Here is a 26,169-nt window from a genome sequence, read left to right as displayed (position 1 = left end):
GTCGACCTGCCGATAGTCACAAAGAACTGAATGACTATTTAATTAATACAACTGACCGTCTGCGTAACGAACACCCTGATCATGGTTTGGTCCTTCTTGGCGATTTCAACGATTTTGATTGCAGTAACTTGATTACTCCTCACAGTTTAAAGCAAGTCGTCCAACAACCTAGCAGAGACTCTGCTATACTAGATCTCATACTAACGAACATGCATAATTTGTATAGCAATCCAACTACTCGTGCCCCGCTAGGCTCAAGTGATCATAACATCGTACTCTGGCATCCTAGCCAAGTGCACAGGCGATCCACTGGGGTTAAATTCACTAAGTGCCTGGTGCGCCACTACCCTCGATCTGGAATCGACGCCTTTGGAAGATGGGCTACTACACATGAATGGTTCATCGACCTTGGACCCAGCCCGTCTGTTGACGATCTAGCATCCTCGTTTACTATCCAACTAACAGACGCCATTAATCGGATCCTCCCCAAAAGACCATCAAGCTGCATCGAACAGATAAGCCATGGATAACTCCTGAACTCAAGCTCATGATTAAAGACCGACAGAAAGCATTTCACAGCGGCAACATTCTAACCTGGCGCTCTTTGAAATACAAAGTCCAGCAAAAAATAGCGAAGAGGAAAAAGTCCTTTTATAAGAACAAAGTACAACACCTAAAGAAAGATGACTGCCGCAAGTGGTGGAACTTTATCAACCAAATGTCTGGCAGATCTGAAAAGCCATCCCTTATTTCACTGGAGCGTGACGGGAAAATCATTCATGAGCCAACAAGAACTCGTCAACAGTTTAAAACGATTTTACGTTTCAGTTAATGCAGACATACCGCCACTTGACAGTAATCTACTACCAGCTTTCCTCCCCGCTGAGGCAGAAGCCCCATTTGTGCAACCCCTTACGAAGTCTGCAAGAAGTTACTTGCCATAAAAGCCTCCAAGGCCCATGGTCCAGACAACGTACCCTGTCGCATTGTCAAAGAGTTTGCTTACGAACTAGCTGAACCTATCACCACCATCTTTAACACATCACTCCGATCTGGCATTGTACCAGCATCCTGGAAAGAATCTAATATAATACCCATCCCAAAAGTACATCCACCTATGGATGAAGGCGACACCAGACCTATTTCGTTGACTCCCTGTCTGTCCAAAGTCCTTGAGGACTTTGTAGTTACATGGTTAATTGACGATGTCAAGGATAAAATCGACCCAAATCAGTTTGGGTGCCTGAAGGGAACTTCAACAACGTATTGTTTACTGGACATGATTCACACCTGGCTTACGTACCTCGACTCACCCGGGCGACACCTCCGCCTTTGCTTTCCAGATTTCTCTAAGGCTTTCGATCGTATCGGGTACAACGTACTGATAGAGAAGCTTCTGGGCTTAGGAGTTCGCATATTTTTAATACCGTGGATAATAAGCTTCCTGACTAACCGTCGACAACGCGTTAAGTTACCTGGCTCCATCTCTGACTGGCTTCCAACAACAGTCGGCGTCCCCCAGGGAACAAAACTCGGTCCAATATTGTTCCTGATGATGATAAATAACTTGAACATCTCTGATTCTGAATCCTGCACTTGGAAGTTTGTAGATGATGTATCGTTGTCTGAGGGGCTCGTAAGGAACAGCACCTCAACCATCCAAACAAGTCTCGATACTGTCGCCTCTTGGAGCTCCAGTAACTGGATGAAACTCAACGCTAAAAAGTGTAAAGAAATGCGGATATGCTTTCTCAAGGAACCCACAGAACTCCCTCATTTGAAGATCGGCGACCAACAATTAGAGCTTGTAACTTCACACAAAGTACTTGGCCTGGTGATTCAGAAGAACTTAAAATGGAACAATCACATTGAAGCTACTGTCACCAAGGCTTCTAAACGCCTACACATACTCAGAGTACTCCGTCGAGGGGGTGTGGAGATGAATGATTTAACCATTATCTATATCTCACTGATACGATCTGTTCTTGAATATTGCTGTGTAGTATGGCACCACGCCCTCCCATCCTACCTTTCACAAGAGCTAGAACGAATACAGAAGCGTGCTCTTAAAATCATAGTACCTACTTTATCTTACCCAGAAGCTCTGCAATTCCTTAATTTAAGAACATTAGTTGAAAGACGTAATGAACTTTGTGTTAAAACTCTTGAAAATATCTCAAGAGGAGGGTCACTTTTTAAACATCTCCCGAAAGAAAGAAAGCAAGTGCATCAGTATCAATTGAGGAACGCTAGCAATTTTTCAGTGACTAAATGCAGGACCGAAAGACTGCGCCGCAGCTCTTTCCCAAGGACTATTTTAGCCTTCAACAAATAAGAGTTTCTTTTTATATATATTTGCATACCCATATAGTTAAATGTTAATTCTTAATTATTTAATTAATTATCTTGTATTTCTAAACCCATTGTAGCCCAGTCCCTATCCACGCATGTAATTTTATATATTTGTTAAATAATTGTAACCACATTGTAATTCAGATTTTCTGTGAAAATGTGAGAAATAAACTTATCTACCTACCTTATCTACCTACATAAAAGTCGCTTTCCCATTTGTCAGAAGCAATAGGTGAGAAACTCAAGAGCGCGTTTTTCAAAAGGAGGAGTTTATCTTTAATTTAAGCTTAAAATAAGAAGTTTGAGAAAGAATAAGGACTATTCCTGAGCCTTTGAAAATGACGAAAAGAGGGACATTTTTAGTATGAAGGCTGATTTCAAAAGCGATTTTTTAAAAACTCAAACCGGCTTTCAAAAACCCAAGAGCGGGAAATGTAAGATAGATCTTTTCTGAAACAGAATCCGTTTTATGTAAAGATGAAATAAACAATTTTTAAAAATCGAGTTTCCAGATGGGATTTCAACCCACGACCCTCCGTGATCTAGGCGGATGCTCTAACCACAGAGCTACAGGAGACTCTGTGGTGAGCAAGGGTCAATCAATTAGTGGGTATTGACTGGAACCGCATCACGCGGCTACACAGCCAAACATCAGCTAGCGCATAGAAGCTCACTAACAGCATCACGCTGTCACATTAAAGCATTACATGCATTAAAGCATCACATGCAGCCAACCAGCCTCCAAAGTGATTATTTATTTATTATTTCATCTTTACATTCTCACTTTGGAGGCTGGTTGGCTGCATGTGATGCTTTAATGCATGTGATGCTTTAATGTGACAGCGTGATGCTGTTAGTGAGCTTCTATGCGCTAGCTGATGTTTGGCTGTGTAGCCGCGTGATGCGGTTCCAGTCAATACCCACTAATTGACCCTTGCTCACCATAGAGTCTCCTTTAGCTCAGTGGTTAGAGCATCCGACTAGATCACGGAGGGTCGTGGGTTGAAATCCCATCTGGAAACTCGATTTTTAAGAATCCGTTTTAACTTTGAAAATTGGCGGACGATAACCACCATTGCTTCACAGTTTTAAAATTTTCAGTCGAAGATCCTTTCGAAAATGGCGCGTTTCAAATACTGTATTGTTTTCGGCCCACGCGTGAATAACAATGACTGTCAAACCAAATAATGGCCTATTCAAGAAAAATATTCCTTTGTAAAAAAGACAATTTACCGCGAGTTTTAAAAATGATCTCACTGCATCAGCTGCTTTATACCATTAGACCAGGGGTGATGAATGATCAAAGCGAAAATGACCGTGATCGGGAGCTCTTTCCCGGAGCTCTCAGAACCCCCGATCGACCCTGTTCTTCTACATGTAGTTCCGCCTTTTCTTGAAGAAAGCAATCCACGATATGTTATTCAAATAAGCGGTAAAGCTGCTTGGAAATGGAGGGAGTTTACTGGCTGCCTCGTAGAGTATTCGATTCACTCCAAGCGAGTATCTTTCCACTCGGCTACAAGCTGACTGAATCCTCCTGCGATCGCGTGGAACGCACAGTTGGCGAAAATGTAAGACGATTCAAACAAAAAATGAACTCCATTACAAGCGGCAATCAGAGACAAAATTGCGAGCTGAGACGGGGGTGAAAATCACGATCAACCCCGAGGAGATCGCGCCATCAACAAGAGATGTATTGGCAAGGTGACAGAAGAAAACAAAGACCTTCGGACCACAATCGAAGAAAAGTAAGACCTCGAGTGTTGGTCCGGCCGGGACTCGAACCCTCGACCTCCCGCACAACAGTCCAGCGCTCTATCCATTGAGCTAACCGGGAATGACAGAGGACTTTACCTTTGCCTAGTAAAGAAAAAGAATACAAGGGCATATAAAGCGCGTGAACAGAAGTCTGAGACAATGTCTAACGTAGGACAATATTTCTTTGCTACCCTGGCCTGTGTAGCAGTCGTTTCCTCTCCAAAGGAAAAATGCGAACTAAAAGCTTGCAACACGCAGACAAAGAGAACCCGCACGGGCACCGACCAGCGTGGATTTTTCCAATGAAAATCAAATTCTAAACGGGTAATGATAGAACCAAAGTGTTTGTTGGGTAAGATGGAGAAAGAGATGAATATGTAACGGATGGTTTCAAAATCGAGCGCTACTCCTGGTTGTAACACACGCACGATATTCTTCTAAACAATAGCATAAACCAGGCGGTGTGCGCATTCTGATTATGTTTCATCATAGTCGTAAAACAAAAATTAAGTCATTTGCATCTTGAAGCGTTGGAGTGAACATCTTTGGGGGGGCAGCGAGATACGGCGTCAATATATGTGGATTGTCAGGGGATTCGCTGTCTGTTGCTATCCCTTCGAAAGTTAAAACGTTTGACGGGCCTGCGCGACTCCTGTCATTCCTCCGTCACCAATTCGTTCTTAGGAGGCAACTGACGTTATTTAGAAAGATTCGAAACTGCAATTTGCCTAAGAATCTCGACACAAATGGCAACAATTACACTCACAACCAATGGCGGGATGAATAATTTCAGAGTCAGTAATTATATTCCTAAACGCGAGTTATTCAACTGTGAATTGACCCTTGACATGCAAACGCATCAGTTAGAGAGACAGAGACCTTGTAATGCACGAACTTTTTCCACCGAGCGTAAATACGGGATTTGTTAAAGGAGAAGCCCCACGCCTCCTAAGAACGAATTTGTTGCTGTCCGAGATTACTCCCGATGCTGGTTCACAATCAAGTGAGGACTGTATATTTCCAAGCTATAAAATGCGTTTATTCGTAGATTCACAGTTCTTTACAATTCCGTTCCGTTCTGATACGTTCTAATTCGTTCTAATTCGTTCTAATTCGTTCTAATTCGTTCTAATTCGTTCTAATTCGTTAACCTCTTACAACAATGTCTTATATACACAAGGAAATACAAGAATGTTGCGGTTGTAACCGCTAAACTTAGTCTTAACTAGTTACAAGCTTTCTTTGTTTGTTATAATCAAGTACGTGATCTACTTTTAGCCCATATGTGCTACATGCAAATGTCACGCGCAATATGTGACATTACCGCGAGAATTAACGTTGCGTGATACAAAGATTAAAATAAACTATTATTATCGGACACACTCCCCCCCTTGACCTGTCAGGGTCAAGCACAATTTGGTAATCACAGTCAGTCGCACTAATGAAAATATAGCCGATTAGTGATCGAGCATGACTCGTGTTCTCCAACGCGAATCCAGTGCAGCTGCCCGCCGTGGGACTTCCCTCCCCGAAGGGGTTTGTTTGACTGCATTTCCCACCGGGTTTATGTTACCCTCATCAGATTCTCTCGTCACACTACACACCTCTAAAGGATACAATTTCTGCACGGCTCTGTTGACAAGGATGGGTTTTCCCTTAGTGATTAGTTTCAATTTAGCACCTCTTACCTCGCCATCTTTGCCTGCAATCAGCTCTAAAACCTTCCCCATTTTCCAGTTACTCCTCTTCACATTGTCTTCGTGCACTAAGACCACTTCACCTTCACTTACATCGCTTCGACCTTCCTTTTTACCACGGTGATGCTCTCTCAAATCTGTGAGATATTCCTTTCTCCACCGATTCCAAAAATGAATCCTCAACCTTGCGAGGTACCTGAACCTTCTGAGAATGCCTGTCTCACTCTCCTCTTCATCGTTTCTCGCCTCCTCCGGCAAACTTAGCAACCGACGTCCATATATCAGGTGAGATGGTGTGAGCATTTCAGCTCCAACTTCGTCATATTCATACGTCAGGGGACGTGAATTCAAGGTTGCTTCTACTTCGGTCAAGACGGTCAATAATTCGTCTGCATTCAGCTTCGCATTTCCAAGAACCTTTCTGAGGCAACGTTTCGCTGTTCCAACCATTCGTTCGTAGAATCCGCCCCACCAAGGAGCCCGTTCCAAAATAAATTTCCAGTCTATTCGATTGCTCTCTAAGTGTGCCCTCACCTCTTCGTTGTCATACAATCGCTTTATCACCTTCGCGGATGCCTTGAAAGTCTTGGCATTATCTGAAATGATCAAAGATGGAACCCCTCTCCTCGCGACAAATTTTCGTAAGCAACGTACAAACGTAGTCGCCGTAAGGTCAGCAACCAAGTCTAAATGAACCGCTCTCGTTACACAGCAAGTGAACAATGCTAAATAACACTTCGCCATTTCTCCTGTCTGGGACTTGACGAACAACGGACCAGCAAAATCTATACCTACCTTCGAAAACGGTGTGGACTCTCTAACTCTGAAGTCTGGCAGTGCTGCTACAGGTGGGGATTTAAAGGGTTTTCCCTGCGCCTTCTTGCAAGTCACGCACTCCTTCAAAACCTTCTTTACAGCCTGCCTACCCTTCGGCACCCAAAACCGCGACCTCAGCTCTCCAAGTGTTGCCCGTATTCCACTGTGCTGCGTCCTTCGGTGACATTCCTCGATCATTAGTTTCGTCAGCTTGTGGTCCCTTGGAATGATAATGGGTTGTTGTGACTCTGGTTCCAAATCCGAATTTTCCAATCTGCCCTTGCATCTCAAGAGTCCACCATGGTCCATCAATTTCAGCTTTGTGGCTAAATCTTCGTAGTTTCTGTTACTCTTAAGTTCATCTTGGGAGGACTTTATCCAAATTCGCTCTGCCTCTGCTATCTCACTCCCACACAGCATACCCTCTCTCTTCTCGGTATCATTTCTAATGCATTGCAAATTAAAAGGAAAACGCTTTACCCATGCGGTTACCCTTAACAACCTCCCGAGTCGGCTAAACGCATTGATTTCAAGAACATTCGAGATTCCGAACTTGCTTGTCACGCCAGTCACTGTCACGGTCATCTTCTTTTCTTCATCAATGCTCTGTGGAGTTTCGCAGATCTGTGCCACTGGCCATTCTTCCTTTGGTCCGGACAACCAGGCTGGACCTCTCCACCACAACTTATTTTCCTTCAGCCTGGACGCCAGTTCACCCCTTGAGCCAACGTCAGCAGGATTCTGCTCTCCTGGACAATGCGCCCAGTCTTCCTTTTTTGCCAGCGCAAATAATTCAAAATTAAACAAATCCTCGTTACAATTCCACGATAACCCGAGAACCTTTTCGTTTGTCGTTCCCTCTTTTCTCCCCAGCATTTCCTTTGCATAACTTTCGTCGGCGCTCTTAATTTCATTGTTTACATTGGACTCGTCACGCAATTCGCACTGTCGTATTTTCTCTCTCAATTCTTCGCTATTTGTCAACCACTTCCTCAGTTTGAAACCACCAAGCGCGAGCCTTGTCTTCGCCTTGTCATGCAATTCACTGGCGTCTTGGGTGGTCTTGTCACCGGTAACGAGATCGTCAACGTAAAAGCTCCTCTTCATTACACGCACGAACTCTGGGTCGATTTCGGTAAATGCGTCCAAATGGTACTGGAGGGTAGCATTCAGCAAGAAGGGTGAACAATTTACCCCGAAAACAACCCGACAGAACCTGTAAACCACCGGGTCTACTTGTTCACTTTCGACATTGTTTACCCAAAGAAATCTTAAGCAATCCCGGTCACGCAATTTGACCTCAACATTTAGAAAGGCCTTTTCAATGTCGCCGACTAACGCAACGCGCTTTTCCCTGAATCTAATCAAAATATCATATAACAATGGCGACAAAGTGGGTCCCACATGTAAACAATCATTCAACGACACACCCCCTTTGCCTTCCTTTGAAGATGCGTCATAAACCACGCGAACCTTTGTTGTTTTGGCTTCATTCCGAATAACTGCGTGGTGTGGCAGATAATGGACTTTGTCAGGCGCTTCTAATTCCGGTACCCTTTCAATAATACCAACTTCCGCTTGTTCTTTGATAATTTCGTCATATGCTTTCAAATTCTCCGGTACGTTTTTCAACCTTTCGATCTGGCCCTTTAGACGCTTCACACTGTTTCGGTAGTTGTTAGGTAAAGGCCCATGTCCCTCTTTCCATGGAAGGCCAACTTCGTATCTTTTCCCGTTAAACGAAATGGCATCTTTCAACGCTTCGTGGACCTCGTTTTCCTCCCTTATTCCTAGGGTTTCGAAATCCCACAATTTCCGAGCGCTATCCTGTAATTCTTGATTCAAAACGTGACCAACGAGATTAACGCTAATTTGCGTGTCATCGCGAAATCCCTTTAGTGGACCCGACAACACCCATCCCAAGCAGGTTTCCACGGCCACGGGTTGATCAACCTCCCCCCTTATGGTTCTCCCCTTTTGGAAACACCACAGATAATCTGCCCCGATCAGTACATCGACCCCAAGAATCTCCTCGTCACGATTGACATCCGAAAACCAAAGCCCTTGCAAATGTGGGTATTCAGTTTTCCTAATCTCGATGTGCTCGTTGCTGATTTGCGCAATGGTGGGGACCTCATACGCCTCGATTTTAATTCCATTCCCCCCCCGGAAAGGAAACACTTGTAGATCATAAACTCCCTTCAATCCGCTATCCTTCGTTTGCTGTCCAAACGTGCTAATTTCGATCCATTCCTTTCCTTTTTCTGATAACCCCGCTGATTGAACCGCTTTAGTTGTTATGAACGATCGATGGCTGCCAGCGTCAAACAACACTCGTACTCTCAAATTCCTTTTGTCACCCTTAATAACCGCTTGCGCGGTTTGTAGGGCGACCCTTCCCACGGTTCCCACGTGAAGAGTGGGGCTGGTGCCCGCTTGCTTATTCTGTAGCGCATCGCTCCCCCCGGTTCCCATAGTGTGGGCGAGCAAAGCATTACCGGCATTGTTGGAATTCTGTGAGTCATTACAATCACCATTGTGGGTGCGACTGAATTGATCCCTATTCGCGCTACCGCCCTTATAACAAATAGAAACGTGATGTTTCCCCTTACAAATACTACAAATTATCTTAGAATTACAATCACGAGAAATATGGCCCTTTCGCGCACAAATAAAACATCTACCGTACTTACGTAACAAAAGCCTCCTGTCCTCTACTGATGTAACATTGTCGCAATCCTGGTGGGCATGTCCGCCCTTACAATACGCACAAAAATCGTTCATTTTTGCTAGCAGAGCGCTAGCAGTGTTCAGTTCTTTTTCCTTGTCCCTTCGTGTGTTCTGGTTCCTTTCCTGCTTGTTCATCGCACAATGTTCCTCTCTAAGTTCCAGTTCGCTTATCAGTTCCTTTAACAAGTCGTCCATTTTCCATTCTGTGTGGTTCTTTCCTCTGGTGATTTGAAGTCTCACCACTTCCGGCAATTTGCCAACAATGGATGGCACAGCGATTCCTTCGTACGTGCTGGCATCGATGCCCAATGCTTTCAGGCCGCGATGGTGAATTTCGATTTGGTCGTAAAGTCTACGAAGGCCTGCCGTGTCCCTGCCGCTGAAAACTGCCGCGACGTTCAACAATTCATTGACATGCGCTCTCTCGATTACAACAGGCTTTCCAAATCTGCTTTTCAACAAATCAACGGCAACTTCGTAGTTGGGTGTTGTGAGCGCAAGTCCAGCAATGGTCGTTTTCGCAGCTCCCCCGACAAGACCACGCAGATACGCAAATTTGTCGACATTTGAAAGGCTCTGGTTTTTGTGAATAGAGCTCTCGTAGCTGTCCCAAAACTCCTGCCATTCTTCTACCTTTCCGTTAAACCGCTTAGCTTCTAGTTTGGGAAGCTTCACTCGCACGTTCTGAGTTGTGGCTGCATCACCGCTCGCATCTGGTGGGCTTTGCTGAGGGCTCAATGGGCTTTCAGGTTTCCGCGTTAGAAGCTCGGTCAGACTCGAAGTTATGGCCTTGATTTCACCCTTCAAATTTCCAGCAATTTGAACTTCTTCAGCGATATCTTCGTCGGTGACGCCCTCCACTTCCACAAGGTTTCTCAAAATTTCTTCGTCTAGCTTTCTTAAGTTCTCGAGCTGCTCTTCAAGCGCTGCTTTGAGTTGCGCGATTCGTAGTCTTGATTCTGCAGTAGGCTGGGCCTCGAGGTAGCCCTTAGCTTCTGGTAAGACTTGACTCACATAAGCCTTGTGTCCACCTCGTGTCTTTCGTTTGGTCTTCACCGCGGCTTCTGCCATGTCCAATCCTTTTTTGTCTTTCAAAGGCGATCGTTTCAATCAACTCACAGTATCCGGCTCGAAGGACCAAATGTCCGAGATTACTCCCGATGCTGGTTCACAATCAAGTGAGGACTGTATATTTCCAAGCTATAAAATGCGTTTATTCGTAGATTCACAGTTCTTTACAATTCCGTTCCGTTCTGATACGTTCTAATTCGTTCTAATTCGTTCTAATTCGTTCTAATTCGTTCTAATTCGTTCTAATTCGTTAACCTCTTACAACAATGTCTTATATACACAAGGAAATACAAGAATGTTGCGGTTGTAACCGCTAAACTTAGTCTTAACTAGTTACAAGCTTTCTTTGTTTGTTATAATCAAGTACGTGATCTACTTTTAGCCCATATGTGCTACATGCAAATGTCACGCGCAATATGTGACATTACCGCGAGAATTAACGTTGCGTGATACAAAGATTAAAATAAACTATTATTATCGGACATTGCGCTCCACGTTTAGTAAAAACTTACAGTGTTTCAAAATACCCTTCGAGAATAGAGGAAACCTATATGAAGGTTTTGAGAAACGTATCTCTGGAGTTATTATTTCAGGAGAGAAGTATACTTTGAAACAAAGAAAATAGCGCGCGCACAGAAGAAAATATTGCCTTTTGTAACACAATCTCATCCGGCTTTGCCAAACCTCAAGATCATACAGATGGAGAATTATGACACCTCAAAACTGACCCTTATTATCACAACGTAAAGGAAAGTCATCAAAAGATATCCTTGTAAGAGCTAAACTTTGAGGGTAGAAGATTTAAAAGCGCTAGCGAATGGTAGGAGACGCACAGGTCTAGCAACACCTTTCAACGGTCGACTGCCTTTTGCTTTCCGGCTCTCCGGCTTTCCGATGTGTCGTCTCACGCAAGGTAGAGGTGTTCATGGATCAAGTGACTCTTTTCATTGTTCTAATTAAATTGTCCTTCATTCAATGGTCAAGATAGAAGATTTACCACATAACACTCGCGATTATATAATTTTCCTTCACTTGGGAAAGTACATTTACAACAGGATTGATAAATGCTCTGGCAGTAGTAACGCTATGTAACGCAACACACTAAACACAACAACGGGCCTTTTCGCTCCACAAAAGGGTCTCAAACACTATTACTTAAAATGTCTAAAACATTTGTACCGTTAGAGCCTGTTTGAGCGCGTCTGGTCAGAGCTATTGAAGAAGGATCAAAGTGGCCATACAAATCTATGAAAGGCTTCAAACTACGACGTACAACGAATTTGACCTGCTCGAAAACCGGTCTCAAATTACATGCTAAAATACAGTGCTTGCGTTTGTCCTTGAGAACGATATAATATGTGACAAATACGCACGAAAAATACTTCTACACGTTCAGAATATACCGAATTATATTTAGCTATAGTGAAAGGAAAAAGAAACGGCCTAACTTTTACGGAATTTTCAGTCAAACTCTACCCATTTCTGCCGCTTTTACCGCCATATTGAAAATAACGCTACCACAATGCAATGCAATCGGAGTGCGCACACCGCCTGAGCATAAACAAGAACTTTCTAAGCTATTGTTTCGTAGTTCCGCCTTGACAAGTTGATGAGCTCAAGCAATATTCGATGATTGCCTGAGGAGGAATGTGCGCGTAATCTTTGACGAATCAAAGCTCTCCAGAATACCTTTCGCCGCTAATATTACGGATCTATAATTTTTTCGCTACTGCAAGTAAATGTCGCGAGAACAATAGGCATTCTTTGCGATGTGGCGTCCAGAGACGTAAACATAGCTGTGAAAATCCCTCTCCAGTGCATTAAAATTTTACTACTCCTGTTAATGGCGACAAGAAAAAAAAAAATACAATATGAAGAAATCAAAGCCAGTATTCTAAAATGTGTTTCCTTTATCCGAAGGCTAGGTTGTAAATATGGGTGACGATACAATTTTGCTTTGAGACGGACCCCTTCTCGGGCCATTTTCACTTACTAGTACAATGTTATTTAAAATGATAGAATCAAGAAAGAGAAATACCGGTAAGTTTAATGATTAGCAAACTAGATGATCAAACAATACTATATTTTGCATTGATAAGTAAATATAAGGCAATATCATTCAGAGCAATCACTTCTTCAGGAAAGAACACAAAACTGGTAAGTGTGATTTTTATTGTCATTTCAGGAGACAAAATTCATACCACAGTGGAGGATGGAATGATTTGTGAGTCAAATCACTTTGTTTTGTGATTATTACATCAAATCATAAAAATACGACTAGCGGCAAAGAATTGTCCCATATACTTGTCATTTGCATTAGACAGGAAGATTTCTCCCTGCATTTTAAATGAGTTCATGGGCATACTCTACCAGAAAAAAACCATCTAGTTCTTAACTTACTAATGGCTGTTAATAAGTACATTTTTTAGATATAAAGTTCATCTCACAAGCAAAGGTCTGAGGAACCGAAAACGTTTAACGTTACCCTGCACGGACCCTGCACGAGGCCAACATGTTTCTATTTGTGATCAATATTTGCACACTGGTCCGTTTATCTGTGAGTTCAGGTGAGATAAATTCGTCCATACTTTTTTATGTATTGACTACCGTGATGAAAGACACAGGAAAATTGATGTAAACAGATGCCTAAAAAAAAAAGATCCATTTAAAACCTTGGATTTGTTATCTTTCTGAAATGAACTGGATACAGATTTGATTGGCAGACGTGAATTGAATGACGATTATGTCACTTCTCTTTACTAATCTTACACCAATATTTTCCTTCGTGTCATGATTTTCAACCTGACAAAACACGGGTTTCTGATACATTTTGTGATCATTTTACCAAAATTTGTATTTCAGCGAGAAAGCAAAAACAGAATGACTGCTTGAGACTTTATTAAACTTATTACTGACTATTCAATGACCTTGATTGGTCATGCACGGGGTATTTGACAGAAAAAAATAGAAAAAAAAAAGAAGGAAAGAATAAATAGACAGTAAAAGGGAAGTAGCTATTTTCAATTCAAGTGCAGGAAAAAATTAAGATATATATGAAAAAAAATATCTGCTTGTTGCTTACTTTCTCCTTGCAAGCACGTTCTTCCATCTTTCTAGAAACGGAAGATATCTGCTCGCTCGGAAGAGCGTACTGTCGTTTTGGAAGATTGCGTGAGCAGCGCTGTACAGGTCATATGATAATTGCAATTTGTTGACAGTAATTTTTGTTGGTAATTAAGATATATGATTTTGAAATCTACGCCGCCTCATGAATCAACGCCGCCCTTGAATAAACGCCAAAAATTTGTTAAAAGCGGACGCGTTTAATCGTCTGGGCAAATTCTGTAAAATCGATCCGCTTGCAATTCAGAAGACACCAAAGTTTTCTAAAGCTCTTCCAGTATTTCTTAAATACCCACTACATGCCTAGACCTACCGGAATTTCATCTTTTTTCAACGCCTGCTGTTCGTCACTGATGTGCTGGCCTGCAGTTGATGACTGGGAAGCCATTGGATGTTACAATAACTTTGATCACGCTGCTCTTCCTGTCCATTTCTACACCCCAGCCGACCTGGATGTTAATGAACTCTGGCCAAACCTAAAACCACTGGTAGAGGCTTGCAGTAAACAAGCGGAAAAAAGGAATTACTCATGCTTTGGAATACAATATCAACATGAATGTTGGGGAGGTAACTTTCATTTTCAAATGGAACAATTGTGTGTGTTTGAAACTAATTATATACTCTGACCTAAGAGGGTTAGAGGATGCAGCAGATCTGACAGAAATATAGGTAAAATAACAGCGGTTTTCAGAGTGCAGGCATGTGTAGTTTAAATCAATCTCACCATAATCTTTAACAAAGCACATTATTTATAAGTTATCTCTCTGCTACAGTCAGCGTTCGAAAAGGGTTACTAGGGGCTTCTAGAAGGAGGAACTATATATATGAAAAAAACAAAAACTCACTGAAATTCAATGTGCTTATCATCGGTTTCCTCCTGAACTGATTGTCGCCAAGCTTTGATGAATACTGTATGAATGCTTTTAGTACAAAAGCCTGGAATTTAATAAAACTGAACCTATTATAGACTATCAAATACAAGGATATTTGCCAGATACTGAATTGCTACCTCGCTCAGATGAATTTCTTTTCCTGGTGTTTTTTTTTCGAATATTTCAGTGCTCAGAGGAGAGGGGAAGGGGAGAATGAGGAGAACTTGTAAAGCATTCACAGTATGCGATAATTTTTTCCATGACTGAGTGGAGACATGCAAAATAGGCAGTTAATGCGAATGGTGATAAACTCTTCTTCCGTTGACAATTACATTCTAACCTGTTGGATCGGATATTCTTATTTGAGATATAAAGATGCCAACAAAACCGATTGAAAAAAAAGATACAGTGTATACAAAATAATAATTTCTTTCTCGAATAGGAACGAATGCATCACTTACCTACGACATATCTGGTAAATCCCGCAACTGTAGGGTTGATATAGATAACTACGGAGTTGGAAAGCTTTACACAAGCTTCGTTTATAAACTCAAGCCAGGTAGGTAGATATGAAGGAGTGAATTATACAGCAACAAATCCAAGAGTTATACTGAAAAGAAAAACTAGCAAGGGGTAAATGATAAGAGAAGAGCGTGTTATTACCTTTCGGATGAGCTTAGTTATCTTGACGACAAACAAACAAACAACCCCCATAAATAAAAGAAGGGATTACCAAGGGTTATAATTTAAATCTTCTTTAGATTTGTTAAGGTTTCTACCCAGTAAAAAGAGCGAAGATTAAAGTCCTTCCAAGCAACACAAGCTGTAACTTTAGGAACATACGGGGTTAAAAATAAATGATGTTGCACTGGCGGTGGATTAATTTTTCCCTCACTCACTCACTGACCAAACGATCGGCGCGCACCTAACGGCTTACGGCTGTGATGCTTTAATAACCTCACACAGGTATTATTTTGACCAAAGTGACTTTATTTTCTAGGCCTTCCCCCCGATTCCCAAAATTGCATTGTTGCAATGACTTATTGTCTGTTTTAACTTTTTTCGTCCATCTCGATAGTGAATGGTAACTGGTCGGCCTGGTCTAAGTGGTCTCCTTGTTCAAAAACATGTGATGAAGGTTTCCAGAAGCGCACACGTGGTTGCACAAATCCAGCGCCGGCAAATAGCGGCGAGCCCTGCCAAGGAGTTTTCATGGAAACTAAAGCATGCATTTCACTATTATGTCCAGGTTCGAATTGAGTCAGGTTAAACCACAAATAGTAGTTTTAAGTTATCCTATACTCACAGCGCTGCTTACCAAGATATTCCCTTTTCATATATCATCTTCGTATTTAGTGAACGGCAACTGGTCTCCCTGGTCCTTGTGGGGTTCCTGTTCGAAGACATGCGATGAAGGCTTTCAGAAACGCATGCGTGAATGCTCAGATCCAGCACCAACCAATGGTGGAAAAGTCTGCATGGGAGAGGCCATAGAAAGCAAGAAATGCCTTCTAAAATTATGCCCAGGTTTGAATTAAAAACTTAAAAGTTGAGGTGATAGGATTCTTTGCTCCTGATTATTAAATTGACAGGAATTCAGACACTCACAGAACAGCCTCACAGTTGACCGATTAATGGACTGAATACTAATTAGCTCCTCATCTTTGTTTAGTGAACGGTAACTGGTCTCCCTGGTCCTCGTGGGGTCCCTGTTCGAAGACATGTGACGGAGGCTTTCAAAAACGCATGCGTGAATGCTCAGATCCAGTACCGGCAAATGGTGGAAAAGCCTGCATGGGAGAGGCCATAGAAACCAAGAAATGCCTTCTTAAGTTATGCCCAGGTTTGAATACAATGGACATAAAACTTAAGTTTCAGTGATAACGTTCTTTGATAGTGATTATCGGATTGAAGTCAGGAATTGAAACACTCACAGAACATCTGTAAACAGCTTCGCAGTTGATTAGTAATCGGATGAATTAACTCACATTGCTGTTTAAATCTTTGTTTAGTGGACGGTAATTGGTCTGCTTGGTCTTCATGGGTTCCCTGTTCCAAGACATGTGGTGGTGATCTTCAGACGCGCAAACGTAGATGCACAAATCCAGCGCCAGCAAATAGTGGAAAGCCCTGTCAGGGGGTTGCCAAGGAAACTAAGGGATGTAATGTTAAGGAATGCCCAGGTTGGTTGTGGGAAGACACTACACTTTCAGCCACCATTTTGTTATTTATTTGTCTCTTTCGCCCACTGTTACGATGTATTTGCTTTCTCAGTGAATGGAAATTGGTCGCCCTGGTCTGCGTGGTCTTCCTGTTCAAAAACGTGCGATGATGGTTTACAGAGGCGCATGCGTGAATGTAAAAACCCAGCCCCAGTAAACGATGGTGACCCATGTAAAGGGAATGCCAGTGAAGTCCGGACTTGCAGTTTACAATTCTGCCCAGGTTTATATATTAGATAATGCTGCTCTTTTTTGCCCAACCTCTGGCAGTAAAGTATTAAGAATGTAATGATCTAAAACTAGGCTGAAGTTGAAAAGTGTAGTTGAGCATTTTTGAGCATGATATAATAATAGGAGCTTCATTTGTAACGAAACCGAAAACTTAGACTGAGGGATGATTAAATGACTGTAAAACCTTTGATAATTCTCTTGTTAGCTACCATCTACCTAGAATATTTTCTCAGAAAAGAACAGACCAGCCCCTTCTTAGTTTCATCACACATAATTCACTCAGCTTCAATGAAAAGAATATAATTCATAATCCTATTTGTATTACTTCAGTTACAACGTAAGTAAGAAATTTAGATCCTGAGCTTTGGTTTACACAGTGAATGGTCAGTGGGGCTCTTGGCAAGCCTGGAGCGCATGCTCTGTAAGCTGTAGAGGTGGCGTCCAGAGACGTAAACGCAGCTGTAATAATCCCTCTCCGGCACATGATGGCACTGACTGTATAGGGGTATCCATGGTAACACGAAGCTGCAACTTAAAGTGCACCTACACTCAAAAAATTTTTTTCGCTTAACGAAGTAAGCTTATTTTTTTGAGTATTTCTGCGCAAAATTTTTTTTTTTTGCTCAAATCTTCAATTTTCTATGCCGAGTCAAAATACGGAAAATCGGCCGCCATCTTGCCCCACGACCGAGTTTAAAGAAGAATGGCTCTAGCGGGTAATGTGACGTCAAATCGAGAACACGAAAGTCTGCATCTCACACATTTTCACTTGTTTGGGAAGATTGTCGTCGATATCGTCCGAAATATGCCGACTAGGTGTGTTGTATGAAGATTGTATGGAGCGCGATACCCTCTTGCAAATTTCGCACGTTGCTACATCCTTCTACAACACACTTAGTCGGCATATTTTCGGACAATTATCGACTACAACCTTCCCAAACAAGTGAAAATGTGTGAAAAGCAGACTTTCGTGTTCTCGATTTGACGTCACATTACCCACTAGAGCCATTCCTCTTTAAACTCGGTCGTGGGGCAAGATGGCGGCCGATTTTCCGTATTTTGACTCGGCATAGAAAATTGAAGATTTGAGCAAATAAAAAAATTTTTACGCAGAAATACTCAAAAATATAAGCTTACTTCGTTAAGCGAAAAAAATTTATTGGGTGTAGGTGCACTTTAACGCCCTGTCCAGGTACAGTCATTTTAAAATTTATTACTGGGATGAACGAAATGGCGAATAAGTAAATTAAAGGGGTAAGAAGAAAGAAGAAGACGGCTTATATCAGTCCGGGATCCTTATCAGATTTAATAACCTCATAAGATCACAACATGGCCACTTGGCGACCGTTTCCGGCGGAAATCGAAGATTATGTTTGTGTAGTAATAGTTGTAATTGCTATTCACGCAGTTCACGGTGGTTGGAGCCCATGGAACAATTGGAGCAGATGTGAACGGACTTGTGGTGGAGGCACTCAGCTCAGATATAGGACGTGTACTCACCCTCCCCCACAGCATTCTGGGAAGCCATGTGTCGGACAAGGCTCGAGGTCCCGGAGTTGTAACACGCATTCATGCCCCAGCGGTATGTTGGATTTTCTTTCATCTAGTTCAGGTTACCTATAAGGAACGAGCCAAGATACAGAGCATTTTGCTCGCGAGCTCTACGTTTTTCGACTGCGGAGTCTCAAACCCAGTTCAAGTTTGCACACATTTTCCAGAACCGAAGGAATGTCGAGCATCAGAACGCACGCGAAGTTGTCATGTTTTCAGTCAATATTGTGGGAAAAAAAGGACTAGAAAACATACTGTCTATGTATTGGGAACTTTGAAGTGAATTGTTTTATATCGTTCTTCGCTGAAACATTTTCATTATAGAGACTTACATTATTAAAAGCGTGTAAATAAATAAAATAAATACGTTAATTGAAGCTCCCCCATAGTGGCGTTTCAGTCACAATGTAGACTAAGTACTTGAAAATCCCCACCGGCAGGAGGCAGACCAGTGGGCTATTTACAACGCACAGCCAAGGAGTTGACTGACTAGGGGCAACCGAGAACAAATCCAGTGAGTGGCAGGGTGGAGGACTTGAACACGGGACACCGGATTACAAGTCCAGCACCCTGACTACTCGGCCACGCCGCCTCCTCTACGTTATTTTTCCTGTACTACTGACAGGAAAGATTGATTAAGCAATGAGAGGTTTGAAGTCACAAGTTTGAAATAAAAATAATTTGAATGGCAACTGCAGGACATCCACAGTACAAGTCAATTTTCTTTTTGATTCAACAAAATCTAAAACAAGAATGATTTCATTGGTGGTTTCTTTTTTCTTTTATCAGGAAGACGTTTGGTCTTGTGCGAAAACAATATGGCCAGAGTAATCAAGTGTGGTCTTTTTAGACGGATCCGAGTTCACTGGGTTCACTATGGGTACATTGAGGGTGACAGAGCTTGTGGAACCACTTATAAAAACACTTGTTCCTCGCAAAAGGCTGTCCGTGTTCTAAAAAGATGGTGCGAAGGAAAGTTCTTTTGTCTGGTACGACCTTGGAACAAGTTTTTTCAGGCTCCATGTGGGAACAGAAAGTACTTAAAAGTTTACTATTCCTGTTAATGGCAGTTAGAAAAAAAATACAATATGAAGAAATCAAAGCCAATACTTTAAAATGTGTATCCTTTATTTGAAGACTAGGTTGTAGATATGGGTGATGGTAAATCTTGTTAGCAATACTGCAAGCTAATCAATAAAAATTTCAAGCGGCAGGTGAAGGACCTTTTCACGATTCAACTGGTACGTTGGGTTATCTTGCGTATACATTTCCCGTTTACTTTAGGTCTAAATCATCGGACAGAAGGGATTGTCTATCACTGTGCAAACGAAACTGATTATAGGGAACATAACCGGCAGATCCCATCTGTCCAATCATCCTGATTCACCGTTCCTTGGTGAAAGCCTCCTCCAGCATAGCTTTGTTTTCTCTCACCCACACGTCAAACCTCTGAGTTTCTTCATTCAGCTTCTTGGTCAATTTAATGTCGCGGTCTGGGTTCCCTCGTTTATAGAATTCGAACATGTTTCCAAGTTCAATAGCGGCGGGATTGTCAGGCTGAGCTCTGTACTCATCTAACGTAATCTTTGAGTCCTGAAAAAAGTATCGCTTTGTGAGGCCTTTCTATAATGTCTATAATATGCCCGAACTCTGACACTCAGAGCCAAACTTGCGATTTCATTTGTTGCAAAGGACAATCTACATAGCAGCAGCCATGCAGAAACAAACATGCTGGATCAATTTAAGAATATTACCCTTTGAATCTTCGTAAACATCGCACATGTTTATGGAGGGGTTTGAAATACAAACGACAGTGCAGTGTAAATCACATTTAAAGGTCATATGACTGAAAACGTGTAGAAGTCTTAACATACTGCCTTGGGATATCCAATGGACATTTAAATGAGCTTTAATTGCTTTCATTGCAGCGATCGCTTTTTTTCGAAAAAAATACACTGCCACTTTGCTAGACTTAAAAATTAAGGAGTAATTAATCTAGTTTGAGTGCCTCTGAGTACCGAAGCCATGTCTTAACAGGCGCGCGCGATTAAAAGCAGGCAGTCGGACTCGTTGCAAGAAATGGGTTCCGTTTCCTTGCGAGATGTTATGCCTTTTCTTAGATGAACTTGGATTAGGGTTTGATCCCGTGAATAGTGTTCCGCATAACATTTATTTTCCTGACCATTTCTTTAATAGGTACACAATGCACCAATACACAAGAGAATCCTACGAATTTTACCGCTGAATCTTCTTTTATGTCATAGCAGACTGAAATCTCAGCTCACCTCAAATTTTAAGCCCTTATCCTCAAGATGTTTGGTCAGCGTTTCACAATACTGCTGGATTGTGATCTTGTCTCCACTCAGACCAATGGTTTTGAAACGGTAACAGTCCGGGCTCTCCAAGACGCCTTTGACAAAAATAATGGAAACAAAATCAAACTGCAAGAACGCGAGTAGTGAATGAAAAGAGATAGTAATGAATAAAAGAATTATCTTACCGTACACACATTCTCCGCCTTGTGTGACGTCTATTCCATCCATGGCAACACCTTCCATTGGAATATCGTATAGTAAAGTACCATCGTCCTTTTTCCGAGGCGTGAAGAACGACACCAGGTTGTTATAATAGAACGGGAAGCGTACTATGGTAAATGGCAAGCGTTCTTTGAGCTTTTTGGTGTGGAGGTATTCTTCAACCATACCTTTACCATCAAAATGAGCTGAAGAAGAAGAAGAAGGAGCAAATTATGATTATATTGTGATTATTCAATGACGACTAGGTTATCGCTATCAGTTGCATTCCGAAGCCCTTGAAGATTATGACCAACTAGAACGCAGTCGTCGTGTGGTAGAGAAGGAAACGACAATAGCAAGCAGAGAGTGCTTACATCGGGAGGTTTGTTTGAGAAAAAAAAACTTAATTCGACGTTTTACATCGTCAGAAGATTTCAGGCGTCGTGCCGTTTTTCTGTTTTTTTTGTTTTTTGTTTTTTTTTGTTCAGCGCCCGCCTCACTCTAGCTTTGTACAGCACCGTTATGTGTCGATTCAGGTCTAGCGGGAGGGCTCAATGTTTATTTTCTCATGAAATATTGATTATATATGTTCAACATACAATCATATACGTTTGTAAATCATCAAGGAAAGTACACGTTTTCAGTTTCAAATCAAACCTCTATTGGAAGGCCGAAGAAAACAAAAGCAAGAAAGAACCAAACAAACCACCTCTCTTTTCTGCCCAGTCCTGTGAGCCATCGATTAATGACAAGTCTATCAGCCGATACAGTGTTTGCGAGCGCAGGATGCGTCGAGTTAACACCAAGTTCGATTTAATTTGCATCTTCAAGGTTTTGGCAAATACTCTTAGGAAACGTTACTTAGCCAAACGAATCATCTTGAACTAAAAAAATTTAATAATAAAAATAGGTTGTCAAAGGTGTTTGATATGTCATACCAATCAAAAAAACTTAAGTAAAAATAAAATTCGGGACCCATTTCTTGAACCATGACTAAGCAGATTCTGTACATTTTTGCATGCTCATAACCGATTACCTCATTACCGATCCGAATTAATTCTCTCGGTTGTTTTGCTGGTATACTATAGTTCCTCGCTCCGTTCCGTGGAATTTTGAAACAGATTATAACTTCAAGCGACATTTACCTGCAGGTAACGTAATACTTTTGCAAAAACGAGTCTAGCGGAGCACCACCCTGTTCGCTCGGTTGATAATTGTATTAATCACAACTTCACTGTGCTCAGCTGGGTCACGAAATGAAACTGAAACACAATATTTATTACTCACCACACTCAATACCAATCGCTTTCTTCACATTTTCCAGCCCACTGTAAATCAAATGCTTCACTCCAAGCGCTTCGCAGACGTCGATGACTCGTTTACCTTGTTCTACTTCTTTCTCCATACTAAAATGTTCCCAGTAGTTTGTCACCAGGAAAACTCCATATGAGCCTTTGATTGCCTGCTCCACGGATCCTTTGTCGTCCAAATCACATACCACAATCTCACAGCCTCGACTCTTCAGTTTTTTAGCCTTATCTCCATCTGGCTTCCTAGTCACGGCACGGACAGCGTAAGGTTCTCCTCTGGCAATTGCTTTTAGCAGCGCGGAAACCACTCCGCCACCTTGCCCTCCAGTAGCTCCAAAAACAGTGATAATCTTTGCCATTTTCGTTACTTCGAATCGTACCTTTGCAAGGCTCTAGCTTCTAAAGTTTTCAGACGGAAAGCTAGCTCGTCAATCACACACCATCAAAGCGATATGCAAAATAACTGATGCAAATTCAACTCGCTGACGACTTGGATAATAGCTTGTCACGTTGTTTGTCACGGTTATTACAATCCTCTTTATTTGTTCTCACTCTGTTGCGTTAGTTCTGTAGAATCAACAGAGAATCAAGTTATGCTCGATGGACCATGAATTGAAACAGTCACAAACACATCTTTTTTTCACTTTAATTACATCTTTCATGTTGCTTTTAGTTGTTGCACAAGCTGTGTTCTACTTGTATTGATAGAAATATGATTCGCGTCATCGAAACCTAAATTTTTTATAGTTTTTACCAAATTTCTCGAAATATCCTCGGGTCAACGTATGAAGGGTTCTGTAGAGCTAGTTGAGTCCTTTGTTCAGTCCCCTAAACCGACGTATTCTAAAATTCATGTTGGACCTGCAGATTAGTCCTGTGCAACTCCTCAGTTGACCCTACCAACGACAGTCGGCAGAACTTTTATTTTGATGATAGTCTTTCTTTAACTTGAAGACCAACGTGATAAGTAATTGTTTCCTTAGTTGTTTCTAGTATGCTTTCCTGTCGATTTTCTCTAGCGTGTGAACTTATATATTTTCTGCTGTTATACGGAGTTTACAGTTCATTAACAGTCTGTTTCATTGTTGATTCTATTCAACGCCATTTGGGGCGTGTCTCCTGGGTATTCCTGATTGGTGTGGTTTCAGTATTTATAGACGGTTCAGGGTGAATTAGTCCTCTCACTCTCGCTTTCCACGCTGACATCGAAGTTGTAGCCCCACCCGCCCGAAATTGTCAGTTTTCGTTATTTTCATCATTAAAGGCGCTTACGTCAAATGGTTTTCTGACAGTCAAAATGCTTGTAGAACTATCCAAGTTGGAAGCATGAGGAAAGATCTACACGTTATAGCCCTTAAGATTTTTCAGTTTTGCGTCGATAATGAAATCGAATTGGAAGTACAATGGATTCCCCGAACTAAGCTTGATAGGGCGGACTTCATTAGTCGTATTATTGATGTAGATGATTGGCAAATCACAACTTCCTTTTTTGAATTCCTGGATTATACTTGGGGGCGACATACAGTGGACTGTTTTGCCAATTTCTATAATAAGAAAATCAATAAGTTTTATTCAAGATTTTGGAATCCAGGTTGTAGCGGAGTGGATTTCTTCGTTCAGAATCTGACAGGGGAAGATTGCCTCGTTGTGCCCCAGGTAAATCTAATCCATAGAACAATTAACTATTTGTACATATCCAAGGCTGTGGCTACTTTAGTCGTACCATTCTGGCCTAAGTCGTATTTTTGGCCTATCATTGCCAGAAAATTTCTTTTTAGTTTTGTGATAGATTATAAGTTGTTCAGCGGAAGGACTGTTCTGAAGAAGGTTGGGACACCAATTCGTTGTTAGGCTCTAAGAGATTTTTTGGACAAATGTTAGCGGTCCGTATGAAGTTTCGATTGCTTGACCACCGGGTTCCTGTAGCTCTTAGGAGGATCAGTAATGATTTAGTTGAGATTTGTTTGGTGTAAGGACGCTTGTCCGATTATACATCGAGAAGAGGGCGCTGGCCTCGGATTAGGAGAACACTTTATCGTCTCCAGCTTATATTCTGAGGTAGTTTATGTGGTAGTAGAACGCTTGTGCATATGATAAAAAGGTGGCGCTGGCCTGTTTTCGGAGGGAGACCGGTTGTTGCTTTGAATCTTTTTTTTTGGTTTGCGGCGTTTCTTTTAAATGTTTTCCGTTCTCTTTTGTCTTGTCTTCTTTTGTTTTCATCAGATGTTTACCACTCAAGGTTATTGGGACAACATCCCCGACCACGTGAAACCAAACACCAAAGATCTTCTGACCCTTTTAATGAAGTCTAAGGTGGATTCCACAGTTAAAAGGCATACAAAAGAAATCGTCAAGTTCTCAAGATGGTGTAATTTGGTCAATTGTATGAATAAATGTCAGCTTGGATTGCCTGAGCATCCAACCATCATTCCTTTGGTGTTGTATTTCTATAGTATTTAAGGAGAAAATAATTTACGTTCGTCTGAGCGCAGCGAATTAGAACGTAAGATGACTTTCCTCCGTTTCAGGAGGTAATTATTCAAACACCAACCATGGTTTAATTCTCTCCCTGTCCTACGGAGTCACGCGTGCTCCACAGAGACGGTCCATGCGTAAAACTGACTCTCCATGTATAATGGAGCCAATGGCCTTCAGCAGGACGGCAAATAACATCTACTAAGTGAATTAACGCTCATAATCCACATTTTTAAATGCAGCAAAGCGATAGATGTTTTCTAGAGTGCGTTTATATTTATATTATATTTAATCACTTTCACCAGAGTATGGTGAGGGTCTCACAATAGAGCGAGGCTCCAAATTAAGTGCGCCCAATATCCCACCCATCCCACCCCAGGGGAGGACATCCATCACACAGTAATCTCGTGTGTGGGAAATTAACGTCTCCTACCCCAACCCTGCAGGAGAAGGGACCTCCATTTATTCGTCCCTATCCGAGAAGACTAGAAAAATATGAGATTGAATTTCTGATCTACGGTGAGATGGATTGCACTTCACGACCAATGAAACGAAAACCTCAGTTATCGGGTTATGTATGCCACTTCCTATAAAACTACAAAGTTAAGGTTGAGGTTCAAATGAATCTAGGCCACCTTAGGAGGTAAAATGCTGAAATTTCCGCAGAGGCTCATATAACTGCGAAAGCATTATCTTTATAACTCGAAATATTTATTTACAGAGAAACAGTAGTAGTAGTAGTAGTAGTTGGTTACAAATTGATAACGCCTACTATAAAACTGCAATAACGAATAACTTGTAGACTTTTAAACAAAGAACTGCGCCAAGCACGACTTCAGGTGGCTTAAAAAAAAATGATAACCCCTAAAAGAAACTGGCTTTTTATACAAGAGGAGTGCAAAATAACGTGCGGTATGGGAAACGTGCAAAAAAGGTACAACGCAAACAAACTAAACAAAAAGGATTAACGAGGAGGTATGAAAATTACCGGACAAAATGAAGAAATGTGAATAACAAGAAAAATAATTAGCAAGCGCTTAGATCTTACAGCTCAGAACATGCCTTGTTTTCATTGCAGTATGGTGGTTAATACTACCGTGGTACGATTCGTACTTTTAGTACTGATCACACATATCGTACTGGTTATTTTCTCAAATAATGGTACAGATCATAAAATCAGGAGTTAGATTTGATCTTTTGAGTCCACTAGGAGTTTGAATTCCCTGGGTTTCTAATCAAATTGAGATTTTTTAAACTATACGCCCATTGAACTAGTTTCCTCTGATACGTTTAAATATTCTTCATGGCAAGAAACATGCTTTTCTGCTTATTATTACCTATTATTTCCTAACTGATACTTTTTGTAGTTTTCCCTAAGGGAGCTTTTCCCCTCTTACACAGAATACTGCTCCAGCAGGTTTACTTCCGTTGACAGCTGTGTAAGC

The 26,169-nt window shown here is 41.6% G+C and overlaps 4 protein-coding genes across 10 annotated transcripts; 2 read left to right on the top strand and 2 right to left on the bottom strand.

Moving 5' to 3' along the window:
* Positions 1 to 5,127: 5,127 nt before the first annotated feature.
* On the bottom strand, positions 5,128 to 10,908 carry LOC148725205 (uncharacterized). 2 transcript variants are annotated; one of them, XM_088730569.1, is made up of 2 exons: positions 5,262 to 10,908; positions 5,128 to 5,218 (listed from the first exon to the last, which is right to left on the bottom strand). In XM_088730569.1, exon 1 carries the CDS (start codon positions 10,422 to 10,424, stop codon positions 5,568 to 5,570), a length of 4,857 nt encoding a protein of 1,618 aa, XP_088586695.1. In that variant the 5' UTR covers positions 10,425 to 10,908; the 3' UTR covers positions 5,128 to 5,218; positions 5,262 to 5,567. The 2 variants fall into 2 exon arrangements, with proteins under 2 accessions (XP_088586695.1, XP_088586696.1); XM_088730570.1 differs by having other exon boundaries at positions 5,128 to 5,208.
* Positions 10,909 to 12,530: 1,622 nt separating this feature from the next.
* On the top strand, positions 12,531 to 19,636 carry LOC111321559 (coadhesin). Of its 6 annotated transcripts, none has more exons than XM_088730562.1 (11): positions 12,531 to 12,581; positions 12,854 to 12,991; positions 13,917 to 14,114; positions 14,862 to 14,978; positions 15,498 to 15,668; positions 15,776 to 15,946; positions 16,092 to 16,262; positions 16,432 to 16,602; positions 16,694 to 16,864; positions 18,281 to 18,454; positions 19,213 to 19,636. In XM_088730562.1, the coding sequence occupies exons 2-11, from the start codon at positions 12,937 to 12,939 to the stop codon at positions 19,485 to 19,487; spliced, it is 1,674 nt and encodes a 557-aa protein (XP_088586688.1). In that variant the 5' UTR covers positions 12,531 to 12,581; positions 12,854 to 12,936; the 3' UTR covers positions 19,488 to 19,636. The 6 variants fall into 6 exon arrangements, with proteins under 6 accessions (XP_088586688.1, XP_088586687.1, XP_088586690.1 ...); XM_088730561.1 differs by having other exon boundaries at positions 12,560 to 12,581; positions 12,842 to 12,991; XM_088730560.1 differs by lacking the exon at positions 12,531 to 12,581 and having other exon boundaries at positions 12,602 to 12,991.
* LOC111321561 (nmrA-like family domain-containing protein 1) lies at positions 19,531 to 22,754 on the bottom strand. The gene is made up of 4 exons (XM_022924478.2): positions 22,227 to 22,754; positions 20,924 to 21,145; positions 20,709 to 20,833; positions 19,531 to 20,016 (listed from the first exon to the last, which is right to left on the bottom strand). Exons 1-4 carry the CDS (start codon positions 22,606 to 22,608, stop codon positions 19,807 to 19,809), a joined length of 939 nt encoding a protein of 312 aa, XP_022780213.1. The 5' UTR covers positions 22,609 to 22,754; the 3' UTR covers positions 19,531 to 19,806.
* A 61-nt stretch (positions 22,755 to 22,815) lies between these two features.
* On the top strand, positions 22,816 to 24,750 carry LOC111321503 (uncharacterized). Its single transcript, XM_022924409.2, has 2 exons — positions 22,816 to 23,905; positions 24,473 to 24,750. Exons 1-2 carry the CDS (start codon positions 23,576 to 23,578, stop codon positions 24,707 to 24,709), a joined length of 567 nt encoding a protein of 188 aa, XP_022780144.2. The 5' UTR covers positions 22,816 to 23,575; the 3' UTR covers positions 24,710 to 24,750.
* The last annotated feature ends 1,419 nt before the right edge of the window (positions 24,751 to 26,169 follow it).

Source organism: Stylophora pistillata, chromosome 8, assembly GCF_964205215.1.
Source record: "Stylophora pistillata chromosome 8, jaStyPist1.2, whole genome shotgun sequence".
Classification (NCBI taxonomy): Eukaryota; Metazoa; Cnidaria; class Anthozoa; order Scleractinia; family Pocilloporidae; genus Stylophora; species Stylophora pistillata.
Note: the sequence above shows the minus strand (reverse complement) of the source record. Positions and strands in the feature narration are given on the sequence as shown.

Coding starts and splice junctions, on each gene's coding strand:
- LOC111321561 (XM_022924478.2), bottom strand. CDS start 22,608: ATGGCAAAGATTATCACTGTTTTTGGAGCTACTGGAGGGCAAGGTGGC. Junction 20,834..20,923: donor AGGCGGAGAATGTGTGTACG/GTAAGATAATTC, acceptor TTTTTGTCAAAG/GCGTCTTGGAGAGCCCGGAC. Junction 20,017..20,708: donor ATAAGGGCTTAAAATTTGAG/GTGAGCTGAGAT, acceptor TACTTTTTTCAG/GACTCAAAGATTACGTTAGA.
- LOC111321559 (XM_022924476.2), top strand. CDS start 13,847: ATGCCTAGACCTACCGGAATTTCATCTTTTTTCAACGCCTGCTGTTCG. Junction 14,979..15,497: donor CGTTTATAAACTCAAGCCAG/GTAGGTAGATAT, acceptor CCATCTCGATAG/TGAATGGTAACTGGTCGGCC. Junction 15,947..16,091: donor CCTTCTAAAATTATGCCCAG/GTTTGAATTAAA, acceptor ATCTTTGTTTAG/TGAACGGTAACTGGTCTCCC.
- LOC111321503 (XM_022924409.2), top strand. CDS start 23,576: ATGAGGAAAGATCTACACGTTATAGCCCTTAAGATTTTTCAGTTTTGC. Junction 23,906..24,472: donor ATTGCCTCGTTGTGCCCCAG/GTAAATCTAATC, acceptor TGTTTTCATCAG/ATGTTTACCACTCAAGGTTA.
- LOC148725205 (XM_088730569.1), bottom strand. CDS start 10,424: ATGGCAGAAGCCGCGGTGAAGACCAAACGAAAGACACGAGGTGGACAC.